Source organism: Neopelma chrysocephalum, unplaced genomic scaffold (genome assembly GCF_003984885.1).
Source record: "Neopelma chrysocephalum unplaced genomic scaffold, ASM398488v2 Primary Assembly neopelma1_102, whole genome shotgun sequence".
Classification (NCBI taxonomy): domain Eukaryota; kingdom Metazoa; phylum Chordata; class Aves; order Passeriformes; family Pipridae; genus Neopelma; species Neopelma chrysocephalum.
In genome coordinates, this window is record NW_020897765.1 from 2,605,122 (window position 1) to 2,627,853 (window position 22,732).

The 22,732-nt window shown below is 37.1% G+C and overlaps 1 protein-coding gene across 9 annotated transcripts in view; it reads left to right on the top strand.

Moving 5' to 3' along the window:
- Positions 1-22,732, top strand: part of NEBL (nebulette) — a 253,341-nt gene that overhangs the window by 189,704 nt on the left and 40,905 nt on the right. For 6 of the 9 annotated variants that reach the window (XM_027695568.1, XM_027695567.1, XM_027695572.1 and 3 more), the window contains 9 exons: positions 1,620-1,727; positions 3,266-3,370; positions 7,874-7,981; positions 9,235-9,345; positions 12,328-12,438; positions 14,196-14,306; positions 14,986-15,096; positions 15,973-16,077; positions 19,853-19,945. The exons of 2 other annotated variants lie outside the window; for them this stretch is intronic. In XM_027695568.1, the coding sequence (XP_027551369.1) occupies positions 1,620-1,727; positions 3,266-3,370; positions 7,874-7,981; positions 9,235-9,345; positions 12,328-12,438; positions 14,196-14,306; positions 14,986-15,096; positions 15,973-16,077; positions 19,853-19,945 (963 nt within the window). Of the gene's footprint in view, positions 1-1,619; positions 1,728-3,265; positions 3,371-7,873; positions 7,982-9,234; positions 9,346-12,327; positions 12,439-14,195; positions 14,307-14,985; positions 15,097-15,343; positions 15,455-15,972; positions 16,078-19,852; positions 19,946-22,732 lie in introns of all 9 variants that reach the window. One more of the 9 variants, XM_027695576.1, reaches the window with a different exon arrangement.

Genomic DNA, 22,732 nt, shown 5'->3' on the forward strand with positions numbered 1-22,732 from the left:
TTATTCTTTCATTGCTTATACAGAGCATGGATTTGCCTTTGTCTTTGTATTCAGATATATGCTTTTGCACTTGATCCAAAGCCAAGGCAAATACCAAACAATATGAACCAGATGAATCTACCAGAAGGCAATAGATACTCTCTTCTAGAGCTAGTGTGAAAGATTATGAAGTTCATCATGTGTTCAGATAAAGTTTCTCTTTAAAAGTAGCAATGTTTTAGAATTTCCTTCCTTAGAAGAATTAACCTAAGTGCTGGAATCATAAAGTAGTTCTTGAACATACGCAGCTAATTTCTGTTTGGGTGGCTTAGTTTTGGTTTCTTGTTATCCTGATTAGTGAAATATTGGGCATTGTGGCTAATGATAATGAGGTCATGTAAGCTTAACCATGTTGAGGGTCTTTTGAGGCAAGGAAGAACTAAAAAGGAAAAAAAATCACTCTTCCCACAACTAAAGCTGAGAAAAAAATAATTTTTGAAGGAGATTGTTTGAGGTGGTTTAACCACTTTATTAGACATTCATGTGGGAATAGAGAAAAAAGGAGAAGGGAAAAGTCCGTGTATTTATTTAATGCAGAGCGTGGTAAATTATAATGGATGTTGCATAGGCTCAGATATCAGGTGTCTGACTAACATTCATGAAAGCAGCATAATTCAGACTGAACTTTATTCTCCTCCGTTATGCCCAGCTGTCGGAAAGAAGCAAACATGTGTGCATAGTCTCCAGATGTTTGATGGTCACGCACAAAGGGGGCAAAGGAGGGAGATACACTATTTGTTCAATTTTATATTTTCAGATTCTGAATTCAGTTCTTCAGCATGTTTTATGGAATTTTTGTGATGGAATTGCCTTTAATGCTGTTGTCTCAATATTTATATATTGCTCATTTCCTCTTACGTGTGTTGTCATTCCCCCTTTTTCTTTTGAACAAGAAGAAAAGAGAGTGAAAGTGGTGGCAGACAGGCATTTAATTATACTTTCTAGCACTGTAATGAGGTGGGCATTGTCCCCAGGGAAAGGCTGTACTATAGAGAGATTCCTCAGCGTCTCATGGGAAATTTCTGGTGGAATCAAAAATAGACCTGGGGGCTCTGGTGACAGTCTAACACAGCATGACTGACACGTGGACCTGGTGGTGGGAAGACAGCTGAGTGGGAAGTTTGATTCTGACTTCCCACTTTCAAGTGGTTGAAAAATTCACAAGTGATTTGTTTTATAAATTTTACGATTTATTAATCTTAGAATTTTATTTTTTTTGATGTTAGATACAAATTGGATGATTCTCAGTGAGGAGATTATTACTGCTAGTCAAACAGTTCTGGTTTATTTGATTACTCAGGTGAATCATATGGTTTTAGTTCTGTTTTCTTTTTATAAATCCTTCAGCGCCAGTAATCACATATGACAATCTTAAAATTTTAGTAAAATTGGATACATAAAACTTGTTTTGAAACCAACACAAGACAGTCACAGGTGTGGCTAAACTGAGCTTTTTTAAAGATTGTTTAAAGATTTATGAATAAGGCAATTGCCTTCAATAAGTGTCTTTGTAGTCTGAATTCTCTGTGCCTTTTTTAAGTGCTATGTGTTAATATTAGACTTATTTGTTCTGGTGAAAGGTGAAATACAAAGAGCAGTTCAGTAAGGAAATGAAGAGTCACCAGTACAATCCTCTTGACAGTGCTTCCTTCAAGCAAGCAAAGATTGCATCCACCTTGGCAAGTGATGTAAGTTAATTGGCTTTGTATTTTACATGCATTTATATCCTGAATAACCTAACATTTGTTCACAAGTAGAATTTCTTTTGTCATCTTATGAGTTAGTGTGAGCTGCAGTCTCTGCTATACAATGTGTAGCAGGTACAGCATGTTATCCATTTCTTCCTCCACTTCTGACAGGACTTACAGAGTTTTTCATAGCCATTTTAGATGAGATTCATCTTGCTTAATTTTGTGTGTTCAAAGGCATGACTGCTTACTCTGAGCTAATTGTCCTGTACTTGGTCTCTTTGTTTTCAGGAAAGAAATAAACAGGTCTAGAGGGAAATTCTTCTCACCTGTTGTAGGTGCCTGTCTTTGAGGAGTGAAGGAGGTTGCATGAGCAGTTCAGATTTGGATGTCTGTCTTTGAGACTTCATTCTGCTGGTTTATCTTCTCAAAAATATTAGAAAATACAGCAGTCACTATGTTGAGCAATGGGTGTCTGCTGCTGGAGCCAGACTGGAGAAAACCTCTATATAGAGTGATAATGCTGTTGGGATGATATATTTAAAAGTGTGTCTAATGCTAAAAATGTGAGCTCTTCTTTGAGGCTGTAATGCCAGATAGTGAAGAGACAAGCCTTCATTCTGTCGTTTGCCATTTCCAAAGTGTGGGGCACCATGCAATGGGAACAGGAGAGACTGGCTCTGGGAAGGGTACAGTAGAATATGTAATTGTTTCCAAAATCTACATGTGAAATAAAAAATTAATTGAATTAATTAATATTGTAAGAAATGTGCAAATTAAATATCTTAGATTTAGAGTCTGCCTAAATTAGTGAAGAACACATTCTTCACTAAATTAGTGAAGAATACATATGTGGAGGTATTAGTTTAAAAGACTTTTCATTCAAGATAGGTAAGGTGGCTAGTTTTCTTACTGTAAAGGTGGGCATCCAGCTATGAGAAGTATGGAAAATCCTGCTGTAGGCTGATAGGAAGTTATCTTCTCCTACTTCATTAAGTGATTATTTTTGCCTTATGTCACCATATTGCTTGTATTTGCTGAAAGCAATCTGCCTTAGATAAAAGATCCAGGAGCACTTCCCTTTTACTGCTATATATACAACCTTTTAAATTAGACAGTTAGTGTAATGCCTGAAGCAGGAGAAAAAGAATAAGAATTAATAGTGTTTAAAATGAATAGACTGAAAGTATTGAGGAAGATCATCTTGATTTAAGTGGGGGGTGAGAGGGGAGGGGAGAGGAAAAAGGAAAAAAAAATTCTAGTCTGAAAAGTTGTACAAAGTGTGATTTTGTTGAAAGTGTCCTTTTTGGAGGAAAAGTTTGAGTAGTTCCCAAGTACTTACTCTGCAGAATGAATCCTATACTGATTTTTTTTTTCCCTTTCTTCCAAATAACAGTAGATGACCACCATCTAGTGGCTGGTACAGATTGCTCAGGCAAGCACTTAATGCTTTCTGTTTCTGGATGGCCACACTGTAGTACAAACCTGTGAAATATTTTGTTAATCTTTAGCTTGCATAACCTGAATTCTTTTTCCAGGTGAATTACAAGAAAGATTTGGAAAGCCTACATGATCCAGCATCTGATCTACCAAACCTGCTATATTTAAACCATGCTTTAAATATCAGCAAAACGCACAGTGATGTAAGTTGCCTTTTTAAGAATGACCTGAAAGATAAATGTAGTAAAGAATGTAGTATGTACAGTCACTGTAGGAAACAAAAATTTTTGGTACTTGCTTCATGGTCTCATATGTAGTAGACTCATATTGTGGCTAGGCTTCGCGAACGAAGATTTGGGAAGGGCTCTACCCACATTTGTTGCAAGTGCGCTGGTGGCTAAAAAGGCCAATACGAGATAGACATGTCCAACTGCAAAAGGCACAGCAGAAGGACTCCTTAGGTGGTATATTCTGCAAGACACGATTCTTTCTGCGTTGTCTTTTCTCCTCAAGAGTGATCCTGCGTGCGTTCTCAAAGGAAGCAGCAGTGTTATAGATTGTGTGTCTCCAGACCTCCCGATTGGAGGCCAGAGTAGACCAGTTATGTTGATCAATATGGCCAAGACTACAGTATTGTAATTATAATAGATGAGGGATGAAAAGCAGTTTTTTAAGAAGACATATTTCAGTTATTACAACAAACAATATACTATGGAAGAATCACACAGACTTCTGATGTTGAGTGTTTATTCTTATATGTCTGAAACCTTGTCTGTTTTTTCCTTTGTTCTAAGGTACTTCTTTCCTTGCAAATCTTGTTTTGTCTAAGATCTTGCTTTCATCTGCAAATGTCTGTAGAGAAGGGGCCATTCATGAACAGCCTCTCGAGTGCTATCTTCCCTTACAGTTTCTCTGTCTAAACCTTTTTTCTCTCCTAAATGTCTGAGGCTTCCTACACCAGGTCAGAATAGGCACATGCTGCATTCTGCCATGTGCCGAGACAAGCCCCTTGATGGGGCTGGTGGTCTGACGTATGATAGTGGTGGGGATTGAAGTAGGAAGGAAGAGCTAGGAAATCCCTGGCTTCTGTGCCATGATAAAGCTTCTCTGCCACTCCAAGAGCACCTATGCTGCATGCGTGGTGCCTGTAGGCTGGTTAACTGCATTTGTCATCTTTACTCCTGAAACCACAGAAGTCCTGCAGAACTGCTGTGGAGAGGCATGAGTGGGTAGTGTTGGGAAGGAAGATTGCTCTACAGTGGCAGGAGTTGAGCAGATTTCAAGACAGATTTGTCATCTTATCTCTAATGAGATAGAAACCTTTCCTTAAGCAGATCACGTCTTGCAAAATTTATTTCTTTCTTTTGCCCAGGAAGGGTTGATTCATAATGTCCATGTGCTAGTCTGAGGACTCTGTAATACTAAGTCTCTGATTTTTGCATTGTCCAGATGCTGGTGGGTATTTTTTCTTGCTACAAGCAGGAAGCAGAATGCTTTGCCAATCCTTAATCTCTCCACTAACTGTTTGTCTTCTGCAGAAATCCTGTTTTCTCAATCCTTCTCAGATTTGACCTCCCCATGTCATCGCTTTGATTTTAAAATGGTTACTCTTCTGCCTTTCTCCCTGCTTTTCCAATACCTTCCTTGTGTTCTCCTCCTTGTCTCTCCACAGCTCACACCAAATTTGTCTTGAAATCTGCTTCCATTGTATGAAACAGTCTTCCTGACTGTAATGTTGACTGATTTCCAATGACTGATCATATGGTCTGTTTTTTTTTCTTCTGAAACACAGAGCTGCTTGCTAATTGCCCAATTTTGCTGTTTCCCTGCAGTATACCTTTCTCCATTGAACTTTATGCTTCTCATTATCTTTTGCATAACATAGCTACACCTGCACCAATGCGACAGATTGAAACCTGTATGGTTAATTAAACTCATAAATTAATCTGGTTGATTGAATGAATGGGTTTGCTGATTGACCTAGAGGGTAGGAGTGTGTGCAAAACTTTATGAAGCACGTATACTGTAATATCAATGCAAGGCTGTTATGCAAGTCAACTTCCATGGAAATAAATTCCATCAGTTAAGAGGAAAGCTTGATAGGCATTTTGGACACAGTTAGGCTGATTTGGCAGGTTGAACTCATCCTGTTTTTATTATTTTGATAAGGAAGAGAATTCACAAGGTGGAATTTTCCCCTCATACAGTATTGTCCTGGTTTCAGTTGGGATACAGTTACTTTTCTTCCTAGTAGCTGGTATAGTGCTGTGTTTTGGATTTAAGATGAAAATAATGTTGATAACAAACACCGATTTTTGATTATTGCTGGGCAGTTCTTACCCTAAGTCAAGAACTTTTCAGCTTCTCCTGCAGCCCTGCCATTGAGGTGTCTGGGAGTGCATGAGACGCTGAGAGAGGATACAGCCAGAACAGCTGACCCACACTGGCCAAAGGGATATTGCACACCATATGGTGTCATACTCAGTGTATAAACTTGGGGGAAGCTGGCTGGGAGCTGCTGCTTGGGAACAGGCTGAGCATTGGTCAGTCAGTGATGAACAAGTTTTTTTTCATTTGCATCACTTGTTTTTTCTTGGTATTTTCTTTATCTCTCTTTCTTTTTGTTATTTTTCTTTTACTATCTATTTATTATTAGGATGATAAATTTTTATTTTATTTCAGTTATTAAACTGTTCTTATCTCAAACTATGAGTTTTCTTATTTTTACCCTTCTGATTCTCTCGCCCATCCCATTGGGCAAAGTCTGTGAGCAGCAGTGTGAGGCTTAGTTGCTGGCTGTGGTTAAACCATGGCAGGTATATATGTGGCATAAGCTATGGAGACATAAAATTTAACACTTTGATATATGTATAACAGCTAGTTTATTGCTTTTCACATTTTAAATCTGTGCTTGTTATAGAGACTTTGAGATGTTAATGAACTATAGGCTAAAAAAAGGTGAACTTAGATGTATTTCATTTTATGGAACAGGGTGAATAAATAGAACTTAAGAGACTGAATCTAGTGCTTGTAGCTTAATGTAGCAAGAGGTTATGAGATTTACCTAATTTTATTTTATAGAATTATTTTTTTAAATTTTGTTCCATTAGTTGAGGAATGGAGTAAAGGTATGAAATCAGTATCTGTAGATGGAGGTAGTTTTCATTTTTTCCACTACAGAAGTGACTTTCTTGTGTGACATTTATAATTCTTTCCACTAGGAGGCAAACCCAGACCATCATATGTGTTCCTTTGCGTGTCAAATGTAAACAATAACGTTTATTTTCTATCGAACATAAACATTTGACTTTTGGATTACCAGGACAAGCATTTTCTCTAAGAATGTACAAAAGTTGTTTTTTATCATATCCTTTCTTCATTTTGTCGATATTTTAAATTCAAATTTGTCAGAACTCCTGAGTTGGGAGGCCTAAAATGTAGTTTCTTCAATGCTCTTTCTTCCATACTTATTTTAAATGGTATTTAAATTCCAAAACCTTCTGGATTTTGTAGATGAAAACATTCTTGGATATTTTTTATTTCAGTTTGAATATAAGAAATCATTTAAGCAAAGCAAGGGCTTCTATCATTTCACCCCGGGTACCACTGAACAAATCCATCACAAAGCAAATGCGGTGCTTCAAAGTCAGGAATACACTACCACAAACACATCTTGCAAAGAGAAAAATGCAGCATTCTAATGCTGATTAAATCAGTCACAAAACTGCACGACAGATTACAGTGATGTACAGCGCATAGTCAATCAGAAGCACCCCATGAGAAGAGAGGAGATTGTTTTTGCAGGACCCAAACCTAATGCAGAAACTTGACAGGGAAAGAGAAATTCAGACATCACTATTTTTGAAGAGAAAAATAAATTAAAATGACATTACTCTTAATGAATATAATATTTTGATTTGTAGCTATTTGCTTTCTTTTAAGGCTTGTGTAGAATACTCCATCATACCGCACAATGATTGTTTGAGATAAGTAATGTGTTTGCCCGTCTTAATCAAAAGAGCGTGAATGAATAAGTTCAGAAGACTTCTCCAGGTTTCCAAACAAAGTTTATTTGCTTTGTGAGTTAGCATAAAGTTATAAGTTGATGTTTTAACCCTGTGTCCTTCATTGTGATTGTACTGCTAGCTTTAAGGTCATGGTCCCTGGTAGCTGTGAGGGGAATATGAGTGCAAGATCGGACCCCACTGAGGCATTAGTTTTCCTTCCCTTCTCCCTCCCACAGGTACAAACAAAAATGCGTTTGAGAGTGGTGCTCCTGAACCTGAAACAAAGACCTGTGGGGCCTAGCTGTGAAAAAAAATTTTGTTGTTGTTACAGTAAATGTGTTGTTTTATGGGAAACATGGCAGGGGATCCTATTAAAAAGCTGCCAACTGTTCAGACGTAGGTCATTTGGCCAAAATCATGCAATTAGTTTAAGGATTGTGATTGATGCTCCTCACTCCTGCTGTCTTCAAAGCTCACAATTGTTAGGTTTGACAATTTGAAGAAAAGGAATAAATGACTCCAGAAAACAAATTACCTTATCTAGCTGCCCTGTTTCTTCAACAGGTTAAATTTGGGAGGAGTCTTCCAACTCAAAACTTCTAAGGAGTATGGCTAAGACAGGATTTGTCTGTTGCTGAGGCAAGCAGTCAGATCTCACATTCTGCCAGCTGCTAACAGACTTTATTTTAATTTTCCTAGGTCAAGTACAAAGAGAATTATAAAAAATCTAAAGGCAGATCAATGCTGGAGTTTGTGGATACACCAATGTATCAAGTTTCAAAAGAGGCTCAAAAGATGCAAAGTGAGGTCAGTAAAAATGTGTGCCTGAAGAAGTAAAATTTAGATCAACAGAGAAGTTAGCAGACATCTTGTACTCAGGTTAAGAAAATGTATGAAGCAGAGTGTAAATTTAGGATATGGTAGAATTATACTGAGTAGTTATCTCTGCTATTCTGGTGGCCTAGTGGTTAGCGTGCAGGACTTTCACTGCTGCGACCACGGGTTCAAATCCCGGTCTCCTGGCCTGATGGAGGTCGTTAGCCCTGTGAGGCCATCCATCTATGAGAAGGACACTCTAAACAAACCTACGTCCTGAGGACCTCACTGCCATTGTCCAAGCTTGCTTGGCCCCGGCAGATGAACCTTAGGATTAAAGGGTGGGCTCAGTTCAGCGCAGGCTGTGTCTCACCTAAAAAATCCATTGCGCAGGCTGGAAAGGTAAAAGACCTTTCCCCAAATCTTCGTTCGCGAAGATGGGCCATTATAAACGCTGTAACTCAGTTCTTCCTTCAAATTTGTTTTTTTCTCAGAAGGCTATTGGTGCTAACACAAGACAGAGGTTGTCTGTACCATCATATAATTGAGAAGAAGCTCAAGAGGTCATCTAGATCAGAGATTACTAATTTTTTAACTTTTCCCTTTAATTCTGTCATTAGTGAGGGATGGTTCTCACATGTGAGTAAGTGAAGGCTCAGAACCCAGGCCAACCCCATGCCTTACCTGAAACATGCTCCTCAGCAATGGGGAAGGAGTGTTCCAGAACAGCACTGGCTGTCCTATGTCAGGCCACGCTTTTCTGACTTTTTAAAAATAACTTCAAATGATGGAGATTTTGTGACCTCCCAAGCAATCTAGTCCAGTGCTTCACCATCCATCCTGAGCAAGAGTATTTTCCTGTGTCCCCCGTGCTGCAGTTTGATTCCATTACTTTTGCTGTGTCATGGAAAACAGATGACCTCATCCTCTTGGTAGAAACTTTAATGAGTTTCAGACCATTACGCTGTGTGCCATTTGTCTTCTCTCTTCCCTACCAAGCAAACTGTTTCTTTCATAGTTCAAGTTCAATATTCTCTTTGGAAATACCACACACATATTTTTGTCTAGATTGTCTCTGTCTTGTGTAGCTAATCTAGATAATGAAATGAGTAATGAAGTTGCTTATTTGTGTGATGACTAATTTATGACATGGTTAATTTCTGGGTCTGTTTACAGTGTTCTTTCTGAAATATGCTTGGAATTGTGTATGTATGTACCACTAATTATTGGTTTTGCTTCAACAGAAAATGTATCGCAAAGATTTTGAAGAAGGGATCAAGGGAAGACCCTCACTGGATTTAGACAAGACCCCAGAGTTCTTGCATATAAAGCAAGTCACTAACCTTCTGAAAGAGGTAAAGGATTTTTTGCTGTTGTTAAGTTGTAAATGAGCAATAAGCAGCATCACTACAAGCTACTGAGTGCTGAATAGCTTAAAGTTAACTTGGTAGCTGAATACAGGTCACTTCATGAATAAGAATTGCTTCACATCAATTTGTATGAATAGTCCTGTAGTAAGCAAATTTTAAAGCTCAGCACACCTGAACCAGAAAAGCAGAGTTTTTTAGGTTGATGAAGGGGTGTAAAGGAGGACTTCTGTTGGCATCCAGATGGCAGTTTTTCCTTTTGAGTTATTATTTCACATTTATGATAGTCTGTTGTGGTTATATGGATGCCTTGAGCTGTGGGGACCCCTGGTGGCCTAGTGGTTAGCGTGCAGGACTCTCACCTCTGCGACCCAGGTTCAAATCCAGCCAGTCCCCCGGGCAGATGGAGTCCGTTAGCCCTGTGAGGCCATCCATCTATGAGAAGGTCACTCTAAACAAACCTACGTCCTGAGGACCTCACTGCCATTGTCCAAGCTTGCTTGGCCCCGGCAGATGAACCTTAGGATTAAAGGGTGGGCTCAGTTCAGCGCAGGCTGTGTCTCACCTAAAAAATCCATTGCGCAGGCTGGAAAGGTAAAAGACCTTTCCCCAAATCTTCGTTCGCGAAGACTGGCCATTATTATTATGAGCTGTGTATGGTCACTTTTAACTAAGTTAATTGAAATAATTATCTATCATGCATGTTATGGATGAAAATAAAGAAGACCAAAATTCCATAATATAGCTGTGATATTACATAATTTGCTTTAAGCACATTTTGTTAGATGGTAAAGGTTTTCTATATGCCCTCTGTTTCTTTAAGATTTGTCAAATGTTCTCAGTTGTACGTGTCACTAAAAATGAAATAATTTTTTCCATAACTGAGAATCCTTTTATCTTTAGTCTTTTTATATTGTTATTCAGAATTGGTTTCATGTTAGGTTTTGAGTATTGGTTGGTTCTGTAGATTACGGTTACTATTTGACCAAATTTAGAAGAGCTAGAACTGCTAGAAGAGAAGAGCAGAGCTGATAGATATCCTCCCTTTGAATCTGGGAGCCAACAGTACCTTGTTTGTATTTATTGTATTAAGAACTGATTTTTTTTGCCAAAACAAATAAAGATGCTAGAATTAAAAACCCTTGAACCTTGTTCCTTTCCTTGTTCTTTATACAACTTATCCCAGTCTGCTAGATTTCGTATGGAAAAAGAAAAAAATTTCTTATCAGATTTTCTTTATTATTCATCCTCTAATAAATAATTTATTCTGATAAGCCTGGCTGTCAGGTAAGCAAGTCTCAAGCTGGGTCTAGTTTGTGCAGTACCATTCTGTGGGTACATCTCATGTATACCTACTCACTAGGGAAAAATGCAAATGCTGTCATTTTGTTTAATCTGCTTGCTGAATGCTCACAGAAGTGGTTATTGCATGCATAGTTGTAATGTGCTATAAATGTTCATGTTTGAAAATTTTGATGTAGCTTCCCTCCATAGTGTTATATGCATTAAGATGTTCCCTAATTCTTACCTCTTCAAGTTTTATGACTCATTACTTAGGGAATAAACCATGCTTCTAAGCCAAAGGGGAAGAATATGAGAAAATGGGAATGGTATTTTAATGCAAAACTGCATGAATTTTGTATGGTTTTATATCCATATTCAAGGAACATATTCCGAACCCAAAGATTACACAGGTCAAATTAATTATTATCTTTCACAATTCAGCAAAATTATGTACTTCTTCATAGTCAAGGATGTAGCTCAGTATCTTTGCATTAAGGTTCATAATAAACTTTAAATAGATAATGCATGGAACAAGAAGAAGTTACTGAAAAATGAATCCGTTTATCAATTCCTTCTTTTTTTTTTTTTCCCCAAGTGTCAGGTGCATTCCAGCTTATTCTGTTGCCTTCCCACTGTAGATAATTCTGTACATATTTCCTATTTTGTGACGACATGAACTTTCTTCTTTGGAACCACATTCACAACTCCTTCAGATGAACTAAATATTTCTAAATTAATAGAAGTTGTTTCCTGCTTGTTGTAGGACATGCTTGTGATGATAAAAGAAGCTTCTTTAAAAATACCTGTTTTCCTTTTATTTAAATAAAGAGCTTATGGAGAGACAAAGGTGCTCAGTGCTGCTTATGAAATTTAACACATAATTAGGAGTATTAGTTCATATCTGTGTAAATCCTTCTGATATATATTTTCTTCAATATTCTTCTAGTTTCTTTGCTTAAAAAAGCCTAATCCTCACCTGGAGATGGAGCAATTAAAAATCCTTACAAAACTTAAAGACTTTGAACTTCAGTAGCCTTACATCAACTCTCTAGGACCTGGGAAGAGGAAAAATAACCAAATGTCTGTGAGCAGGTTCTAGTGTGCTTTGAATTTTATACTGAACATTTGAGTACTCTGGAGGCTGCGGCTGCTGAATGCTGATAGATCATATCAGTGCAGTGTCTAAAAGGCACAGGAGTGATATGGTAGGAATATTGCTTCTACATTATAATTTATCAAGCAGTTGTTTTAACAGGTCCTAGTGTGTTGTTCAGGGAATCCATCCTGATTGGGGTGCCATTATTGGAACAGAGGTAAAAACTGCAGCACAGCATATATTGATCTGCAGAAAGAAAATGCTACTGCAGTAAAAATGTCTGTCCGAAGACAATCAAGGCCCCTAAACAGTGTTCTAGTTCTGTATAGGGAGGGCTGGTTTTCAAGAGCACAACAAAATATATGATGACTTTAAAATTTTTTCACTTTTTCAGTGTTGTACCTTTCGATTTCACAATTTCCAATTCTATTTTAACTCTGAAGTCTGTACTACAGCTAATTCATATTTCATAGAAATTTCAAAGAGACCCTTCAGACATTTAATAAGTGGCATTTCTTTTCAAGATCTTGCACGCAATATTAAGTGGAGAAACCTCTTTCACTATTTTTTCTTTTTTTTTTAATCCTTAGAAAGAATATCGGAAAGATTTGGAAGAAGGGATGAAAGGAAAAGGAATGACAGTATTTGAAGATACACCAGATTTGATTAGAGTGAAAAATGCTGCTCAGATACTAAATGAGGTATGTTATGCTAGTCAAGGTTATTAATATCACAGAGGGTTCACCTTTTACATTAAACTCAATGGTGAAGATTCAATTTTTAAAAAAAATTTTACATAATCTACAATGAAATACATAAGTATTGAAATGAAGGCTGTTTCTGTTTTACTTTAAAAATATAGTAAAGCTCTGGATAAAAATGAACTCAGGACAAATATTTCGGATTTCAGATTTTCAGGCAATTAAAAGGTTAAAGGAGGTTGTTAGTGGCGTCAATAGATACAGCATTTAGAACTGTGCTGTTTAGAACAGACGTGTCTGTTTAGAACAGCCTTTCTGAATGCATGAGTTCCTCAGGGTGGTCTTCCAAAGACTGTCTCTGGGAAGCAGCAGTAGGGTCGGAGGGTGTGGGGAGGGAAGACTAAGCTCATGCTGCACTTTATGCCTTTGGGCATTTTGTATTCATTTTATACACACACACGTGTGTGTATATATATATATATGTATGTTTATTTGCACACATATATATATTTAGCCATAAAAGCCAGAGGAGATGACATGCATAGGGCCAATCTGACCACTGTAAAGAAGTGCAGGAATATATAGCTGTAACTCGCAGGATTATCTTTTCCTTGGTGTTTTACACAATATGAAGCTTGGAGGAAACATCTGCCATCCCACTGCTGCAGAGAGGAATCGAGGGATGATGTCTTCCCACAGGTTAACTTACACTTTTTCAAAAGACTATGGTTTGCAAAGTAAAGAGTTGTTTTATCGCATTTATGTCCATATCAGAATGAGACAGAGATGGAAGACTGAAAATCTTTTTTGCTCTTGTTCTTGTAAGTGATCAGACCATTGCATTGAGTAGAAAAATATTCTGCTTCTTTTTTCTAACTAATGTACAACCTAAAAAATAATTATCAAACAAGAAAAGTAAGGAAAATTTTTTAATTATATGTATTTATTTTGAAAAAAAAAAAGATTTCCACAGGCAGAGATGAACTAGAATAGAAAAAGAGTGATTACTACTGTAGTAATAGGAATAGCACTGGCTAAGAACATTTTTTAAATAAAAAAAGTGTAACTATTGTATACAATATTTCAGTATTACATTTTAATATATTTTGCTGATGAGCAAGGAATATATCCTTGCTTGTATAAGATGAAGATGAAATATTCATTTTGTTTTCAAGTTATTGGTTATTTATAATTTATGTTGTGAGGAAAAAGGAGCAATCACAGATGAGAACTGCCACTTGCCTAATGGCTATGGTTCAGGAAAGACCTATTAAATGAATAAATTACAACTTCCTGCTCTGGAAGTTCACTGGAAGCAATTCTGTATGGTATTAAATTTCTAACATGTAGTCTTTTCATAAATAAAATATTTTCTTAAAAGAAAATGTGTTTCAATTAGACTGGCATCAAGTACCAGCTTATTACACTATGTTCTGCAGAGCTAAACTCTCCCGTTACTTTAGAGGATAATTGTAGCAAGCTGTATGGACTGATTTCCTCCCACCCTCTGCCACATTAAAATTTCAGTGGTAGAGATTTGTACAGTCAGTGAATACCTTCTAAAAGTTTTCCTCCTGTAGTTTGTTATGTTTTTTTTCTGACAACAGCTTACCAAGAGTCTTGAGAGTTGTGACCCTTAATCTGAGAGTTTTGCTTGACTCTAAATCCTAAATTTCAGTCTCTTTTGCAAAAAAAAAATAATCTACCTGTAACTCTCTGGATACTGTGAATATAATGTATAAGTTTTGTCTTCACAGAGACAATACAAGAAAGACCTGGAAACTGAAATTAAAGGGAAGGGCATGGAAGTTGGTCCAGATACACCTGAGATAAGACGAGCCAAGAAAGCTTCGGAAATTGCAAGCATGGTCAGTACTGTACCTGGTCCAAGCTTTCCATTTGACAGCATGCAACAAATTATTGTCATTGAGAATTCCAGGTGGTGACCAATCTAGGCAGTACCAATACCACAGATTTCACCAAATAGCCGATCTGTTGAAATGCATGGAGTCTGAAAGTTGCATAACCAGCATGTGGGAGAAAGTTAAGACTTCCCAGAACTTTGACTTTGCCATCATCTTTTGCAGCTTGTTCTTGTTCCTCATGAGTTATGCCTGGCCTGGGGTGTGTTTGATTGCTGTGGGCTCTACTGCTTTTAGGTCTAAATAACTACTTATTTAGTTAGGGCCAAATGATAAAATGAGTTAGAGAGATGCTAAAACCTCATGACCCCAGTCTTGCAAAGCACAGCAGAGGGAGAAAATCTCATCTTACATTTGTCTGTGATTGCAGCTGCCAAAACTGGAAAGACAGATAGATGTGAAAGGCTACATCAGAGCTGAAGTGAGCAGTCCCTTAAAAGAATTTTTTAGCCTGTCAGCAGCTACAGTGTGGGTGTCACATGGATAGATTCTACAAAACTAGTACTGTTGAATCAATACTTATTTGGTGTTTTATGAATGCTGCTCAGTGGAATTGCACGGATTAAATTGGGAAAAAAATTAAGAATTTGACTGACAGATGTATTTCTAATGCTATTATTTTCAGAAAGAATACAAGAAAGACTTAGAGAATGAAATTAAAGGAAAGGGAATGGAAGTGAGCACAGATACCCTTGATATACAACGAGCCAAAAAAGCTTCTGAAATTGTCAGCCAGGTGAGTACACTATTAATCTCTTTAAGATTACTTTGGAAGTAAAACACAATGAGATGTTAAAAACATAAAATCTTCTTGAACATTCTTAGGCTAAAAGATGTAAGCAGTGCACAAAAAAATAATTAAAGAAATTGAAGAGTTTTTTTTTTAAAGTCTGACCAGTACTATCAGAATAGCTTTGAAGACAGCATGTATGGAGAATTGTAGTATTAGTTATAGGGTTTTTTCCCTTTTATTTCTTCTTCAGAAAGGATATAAAAAGGATCTAGAGACTGAAAGTATAGGAAAAGGAATGCAAATTTATCCATGTACTCCAAAAATACAGTGGGTCAAAAGGGCTTCAGAAATAGCAATCCAGGTAGACATGGTCAAAGGCTGAATGTTTTAATTCTGTGTAACGTTGAGTGCTTGACATACATTGCTCAAAATACTTCTTCTGTAGCTCTGTAGAGGCTTTCATACCTATACTAAATTAATTTACATGTAGTAAAATGTCTTAACTACCTGATTCTTATTTTTATCTAGGCCTGTTATACCATGACAATTGAATTTACTTGTTTACATCTACCTGTAGTTCTTTTTACATTACCTAATGATATGTTACATATATCCTGACAGTAAAGAGAAAATATATATATGAGGATATATAATATATGAGGATATATATATAGTATATATGTATATTATATATTTGTAGTGTGGGGGACAGTGTTGGATGTCCTGCACAGGCAATGGTAACAATATCACGGAGGAGAGAGGTTGAAATAAATACTGGACAGGGATTAGGAGGCTCATCAGCAGTAGGCATCTTTTGTTGTACTTTTGATATCCTCAGCCGCAAAAGAAAGAAATAGACATTTAAAAGTTATTTTTCAGAAAATGTACAAAGATGAAGCAGAAAAGATGCTCTGTAACTATTCTACTGTCCCTGACACTCCCGAGATGGAGAGGATAAGAAATACTCAGAAAAACATCAGTTCAGTGAGTAATAGTGCTTCTCTCTTTGCTTGTAACTTTTCAGATATTTTTCATTTTAAATAGGCTCTCTTGTACCACAGCATGAAATAAGGAACTTATGAGTAAAAGTCCTTCGAGCCATTTGCATAATTTTCCTGGCAAAAGCTGTATCACTCATTTCTTTCAGTAAAAAAAATACTCAGCTTTTCTAGGTGTGACACTATTATTTTGAGTTTCTAAACTACTTATACTACCTTGCCAAGCCACAGTTATTTTTAAATGAAGTTTTTTTTTTCTTTTTCCATCAAGCCCCAGGAAGTACTTTATTTAAAAGGGAAAAAAAATCTAAGGCTTCTTAATGTGGATATGAGATTTTTCATCTGTTTTCTATCATATGTACTGTACATCAAGATTTGGTTATAAAATTAGAACAGATTGGGTTTCATGAATATATATATCTAATGATTTTATGTTACACTGGGTATATTTTTAAATTTTATGCTAGATTTAAGTTTCAGTGTATCCCTAAATATAAATTATGAGCTTACATTTCTAAAATTGCCCAGTTTGGGATGTATTACGTTCCACTTCCTTTTTGGGCCCATTAATTCTGCTGTTTGTAATTTTGCCTTTGCTTGTAATATAACAGAGAAGAGGAGTAAATCTAGCTTCCAGAACAAAAGACCAGTTAGTGGCTGCTTTTTATGACAGACTAAGTAATACTAATAAAACCAATGATTTGAGGGAAAGGAATATAGGTTACTTAAATATTTTAGTATTATGTGACACAGATGTTGTTCTTTAAGTTAGAGATATCTGCAGCTTCTCCAAATTTCAGAAGTATGAGCTCAGTTAGTTTCTCTCAGAGCTGTTTGCCTGCAGCTATCCTGTACAGCTGTGGCATCAGCAGGGGAGTAAGAGCCTGCCAGGAAAGCAGAGAAGATAACTGTCTGAGACTTCTCTAGGTGGTGGTCACTCCTGTAATTTCTTCCTGCTCTTTTTCTTCCTTTGGATGAGGACAGCTGAAAGCTACATCTTTCACAGAATCACAGAATATGCCAAGTTGGAAGGGACCCACAAGGATCATCGAGTCCAACTCCTGGCCCTGCACAGGACCATCCCCAGGAGTCACACCATGTGCCTGAGAGCATCATCCAAACACTTCCTGAACTCTGTCAGGCTTGGTGCTCTGACCACTTCCCTGAGGAGCCTGTTCCAATACCAAACCATTCTCTGGGTGAAGAACCTCTTTCTAATATACTTCCCCTGACACAAGTTCAGGCCATTCCCTTGGGTTCTGTCACTGGTCACCACAGAGAAGAGATCAGTGCCTGCCCCTCCTCTTCCCCTCAGAAGGAAGTTGTAACTGCAATGAGGTCTCCCCTCAGTCTCCTCTTTTCCAGGCTGAACAGACCAAGTGTCCTCAGCTGATCCTCAGATGGCTTCCCCTCAAGGCCCTTCACCATCTTAATAGCCCTCCTTTGGACACTCTCTAGTAGCTTAATATCTGTCTTATATTGTGGTGCCCAAAACTGCACACGCAGTTTTCAAGGTGAGGCCGCACCAGTGCAGAGCAGAGCAGGACAATCCCCTCCCTCGACTGGCTGGCGATGCTTTGCCTGATGCCCCCCCGGACAGGGTTGGCCCTCCTGGCTGCCAGGGCACTGCTGACTCACAGTCAACTTTCTGTCTACCAGGAGCCCTGGGTCCGTTTCTGTGGACTGCTTTCTAATAGGAGCTCTTGACAGGCCCACTACCCCATTTTGTTTCTTGTGATCTGTTGCCTCCTGGTTTTGAATGGTGCTCTGCTGCATGGTGTGATGGTGATTGTCAACATGCTACACTGAAACTCCCTGTAACAGAGGGGATCTGCTTTTCTGCCTGCTCCAGCCTTTGATAGCTTTTGATGAAGTCTTCAAATAGAAGACCTTAGTGGGTCTGGCAGTGAGGACTCGCTGACAGTTAGGTACCAGGCAGGTAATAACCTTTCACTACTTAAGCCTTGACAAGCTCCTGATGCATCTGAACCCCTTGCAGCCCTCTAAGGCCAGTTTGAGCCTTCAGTGCCAAGGCTGACAATTATCCTCTTTGTTAGTGTACTAGATAATATAAAATGTTTTGTCTTCAAGGTGATTTCTATTTGCTTTATTTTGTGATTGTCCATTTTCTGTTTCTGAACTGGATCCTTCAAATGTAGGAAAGCAGTTTATAGCTGTGATTGAATTACCCTTTTTTTTTTTCTCCTTCTCTATGTCTTAATCTTCCATCATTCTGTGCAGTTTAGATTATAAAGGTAGTTTACTTTTTACTGAGTTAAGATATAGCTGGGAGCAACCTTAATATAAAAAAAAAAAATTATGACAGTAGTCTTCTGATTTTTGGATTTTGTCTCAAGTATTTTCCTGCCTTAAGGGACACAAAAAGTGACTAGCTCCGCAGGTAAGATCATTGCTGCTTTTAGCTCATTTGGCAGATGATTTACAACAGGACATTTACTTCCCAGTCATCTCTTTCATAGAAAAATTCCTGTCTCCAACATATTTTACCAATCCCTACTTGGTAGAAAAGTTCAGTCCATGACATAAATCTTTCTACCTGACATATTATTGCGGAAGAACTTTCATGTTCTTACTCATAAACTGTCTCTGTTCTCACACAGTAAAAAAAATTCTAAATTGTTGAAGTTTTTCTGAATATTTAAAAATTAGTTGTGGACATTCACTCTCCTCCAGAATATTTGGCAGTAGTATTCACCCTAGGTTACAGAGGACTTCAACAAAGTAGGAGAAATGAATCAAGAATGATGTTTTTATTGTTTAAGGTTTATAAATAGGAAAAGTTAAATAAATCTTGGTTTAAGAAAAGTAGAAATACTAAATGGCAGAGATTTATTTTATGAACTCCAGGATCAGACTTGTTTTTTACACTACCAGCCTGGAAACACTTACTGGAATGGCAACAGCTGTGACACCAAATACTGAAATTCAAGTAAAACTTCTTTAGGAGTTTTGCAGCATGAACTGGTGCTCCATGGTTATTTAAACTATAGCCACACTTGGAATCTGTGGAGGAGTTATTTACTGTCTCTTTCAGTAACTTTGAATGATTGATTTTACTGATGCAGTTTGTGTTTTATCCTTTACTGAAACAATTGAAATAAACAACATGTGTATCTGAAATATAGAGGAGAATTATATAAACAGCATGTGCATCTTTTCAGAGGGGAGCTTTGTTTTTAGATGCAGTCCTCAGCTTTCTGACTTGAACCCACAAGTCAAAAATTGTGTGACTTGGATTGTAGCTCTGGTTGTTTTGGTTATTTTGTCATGAATATGACATTTTCTAGTTTGTGAAATTAGAAATAATAGTAATATCTGTTCACTTCTTACAGTCTTTTAAGATCTGAACATTAAAAATTCCATATCAAATCTTGCATGTATATGCACATTCAATTGAAACAAATGAAATTATTAAAGTAAAAAGTTACATTTGTAAAAGTTTATAGATTATGATATAAATTTTAATATTATTTCCAAGGTTAAAACTGTTTTTACAAATACTTAAAAATGCTGAGGTCAGTCTAAGGATGAGAATATATTATCCGGGTTACAGTTGAAAACAGTGTTATCATAGTTATTGATAATTGATATGATTTATGAAAAATTAAAGTATTTGCTTTCCTAGGAAGATTTATAGTCAGACCAATTTGGAACTTGGAAAATTGCCCAACCCTTTTATGAGAACTTGTACTTGCATTGCTAACAGTCTTACAATTACTTTTTCTTTTGGGGAAATGAAGGTATTTTATAAGAAGGAAGTAGGAGCTGGCACAGCTGTAAAAGAGACTCCAGAGATTGAAAGAGTAAAGAAAAATCAACAGAATATTAGTTCGGTAAGTGCTATTAACATTAATTATTCTTATGTGAGTAAATGGTGGACAATTTTTTTTTAATCTTGTTTACTAAAAATTCTACATTTTCATATTATGCATCTGATTCCAATGAGATATATATTTTAAAGAATATAAGGTTTTGGATATAGAGCTCCATTCTAGTAGAGATAGAGCTCATCTCTACTGTAGTTGTTCAAGGTCCAAAGGTAGAGTTTCTAATTGAAGCATTATAAAAACAGGAAAAACTTTTAACAAAATATTTGAGGAAAGTGTTATGTCTTTCAAGGGTGAGAAACAGGAGATGCATCTCCTGGTATGACAGACTGAACAGCAGTTGTATTTGCAATTTAGAAAAATACTATATGACAGAAAAGAAAATCTGTAACATTCTGGTAGAGTCTGCATGTGTCGTATAGGACTTGATACAGTTTGCATGTCAAGAAGAGGAAAATTATAGCCAAACTTGAACTATGTGAAAAGGTGGAGAGTTTGTGCCTCTTTACATGCTGATGACAAGTTGATTTGTGGATGTGATGAGATTGGTTTTGAATTGATGTTGTTTATCTGTGGATGTCCCGTGTCTTTGGCACTTTAATGAGCAACTAAAAATAAAATATAAAAATGAGTTTTTTCTTCAAGTAGAACATTTTCTTCTGATAAATAAAAACTTGGAAAAAAGCAGAAAAATGACTGCCAAGCAAGAAAACCCTTTCAACTGCATTGTTCACTTGTTTGTTATATTTGGTGTGGACTCCTCTGGAGCCAGTTTTATATTTGTGACATGACTTTTCTGATGATTAGATTTTTTTTTAAGAGTAAAGTTTGAAAGTAATATATAGACGTGACAGTAAGTTGTGTTTAAATATTATTTGAAATCTAAATTAGGGCTTCTGGACACCTATTCTACTAGAATTTCCTTGATTACTGTTAAACACTGCATATCCCACCAAAGTAAGGTCAGGTAGGGAATTTCCATAAAATTTTGAAAAGCTTGTATTTTACTTGGATTTTTTCTCTGCTCCATCCATCACTTTTCATCTTATCATTGTGAGTCACAGTGGAAGCTATCATGTGTCCTAAATCCTGAAACAGCGGTTTTGGTTGGGAAGCTGTTGGTTTATGTCATTTGAGGGTGGTTTTTAAATTTTTTTTCTCTCCTTTGATTGTTTGCTTTTTGATTTCCGGTTACCACAGGCATTTATTTTGAGAGTAGTCACACACACTCACACTTATTAGGAGTGGTCTTGCTCTAATGTTTTTTCACAATACCTTTAAAAGTGAAATAAAAATAGTGTACAGTGTTCTTGCTGTTTTAGAAGTCCTAAACAGGGGTGAAGAGGGGAAAATGAAAGGTTGATCAATATGCTAGTAAACACACTTGAACAAAAACCTACCAAGAGAAACACAAAATGCATTAGTGCTGTAGTAGTCTAATGGAAGTAGTATAATGGAAGATAGACAACAGGTTAGGAAAGGCATATAGTGCCTTCGGAAAGCTTCATAAAAGAGTTTGGCTAAATAAACACTTGAAGAAAAGTACAAAGATCAGTGTTTGCAGAGCCATTGTGCTGTCTACTCTCTTATATGGATCTGAATCATGGGTCATCTACCACCACCACCTGAGTCTCCTAGAACGCTTCCATCAACACTGCCTCCATATAATCCTAAACATCCACTGGTCAGATTATGTGACTAATAGAACAAGCAGCAGTCACAAGTATTGAGGCCATGTTGCTGAGAACACAGCTGTGCTGGGCAGGGCATGTCTCCAGGATGAAGGACCACCGCCTCCCTAAAATCTTGCTCTATGGTGAACTTGCCACCGGCTGCCGCAAGAGAGGAGCCCCGAAGAGAAGATACAAGGACTCCCTGAAACAACATCTCAGCCTTGGCCATATTGACCACCATAACTGGTCTACTCTGGCCTCCAATCGGGAGGCCTGGAGACACACCATCTATAACGCTGCTGATGCTTTTGAGAAAGCACGCAGGGTCACTCTTGAGGAGAAAAGACAACGCAGAAAGAATCGAGCCTTGCAGAATATACCACCTAAGGAGTCTTTCTCCTGTGCCTTTTGCAACCGGACTTGTCTATCTCGTATTGGCCTTTTTAGCCACCAGCACGCTTGTAACAAATGTGGGTAGAGCCCTTCCCAAATCTTTGTTCGTGAAACCTAGCCATGATGATGGAAGTAGCATGACCTTTACCGTGCTAGTTCTTTGTGTAGAGTTAATGTTTTACTAAAGGTATTTTATTACATGTAGTGTACTTGAAATTACTTAAGTCTTATATAATATTTATTAAAAGTGTAGAATGCCAAATTTAAAGACAATGTGCAAGAATGTTTCAAATTATATGTCAGCAAGAGGGAAATTATATTTTGCGGTAAGAGGGAAATTATATTGTGTAATTTACAGGTGTCCCAAAGGAAGGGTAAATTACACCAATTTTGAATCCATTAGATTTAAACATTTTACGTATATCTTTGAATTTAGCCAGAGGAACTTAGGACAGCTTTACAACTATTTTCTGAGCTAAATGAAACTATAGAACGTGAAGAAAATTTGCAGTGAAAGAAACCCCAGAACACCAAACCAAAATAACACTCACTGTACAACCAACCACACAAAAAAGTCTGTTGAATCATGTTCTGAAAGTGATCAGATTTTTCCAGATTACATATATAGGAGACAAAGATCAGAATGGTCTGTTTTCAAATCCTAAAAAACAAGGTGGTGACAACCAAGGAGGTTGACCTCATCTCACCTGTTATGATGATTAGTTTG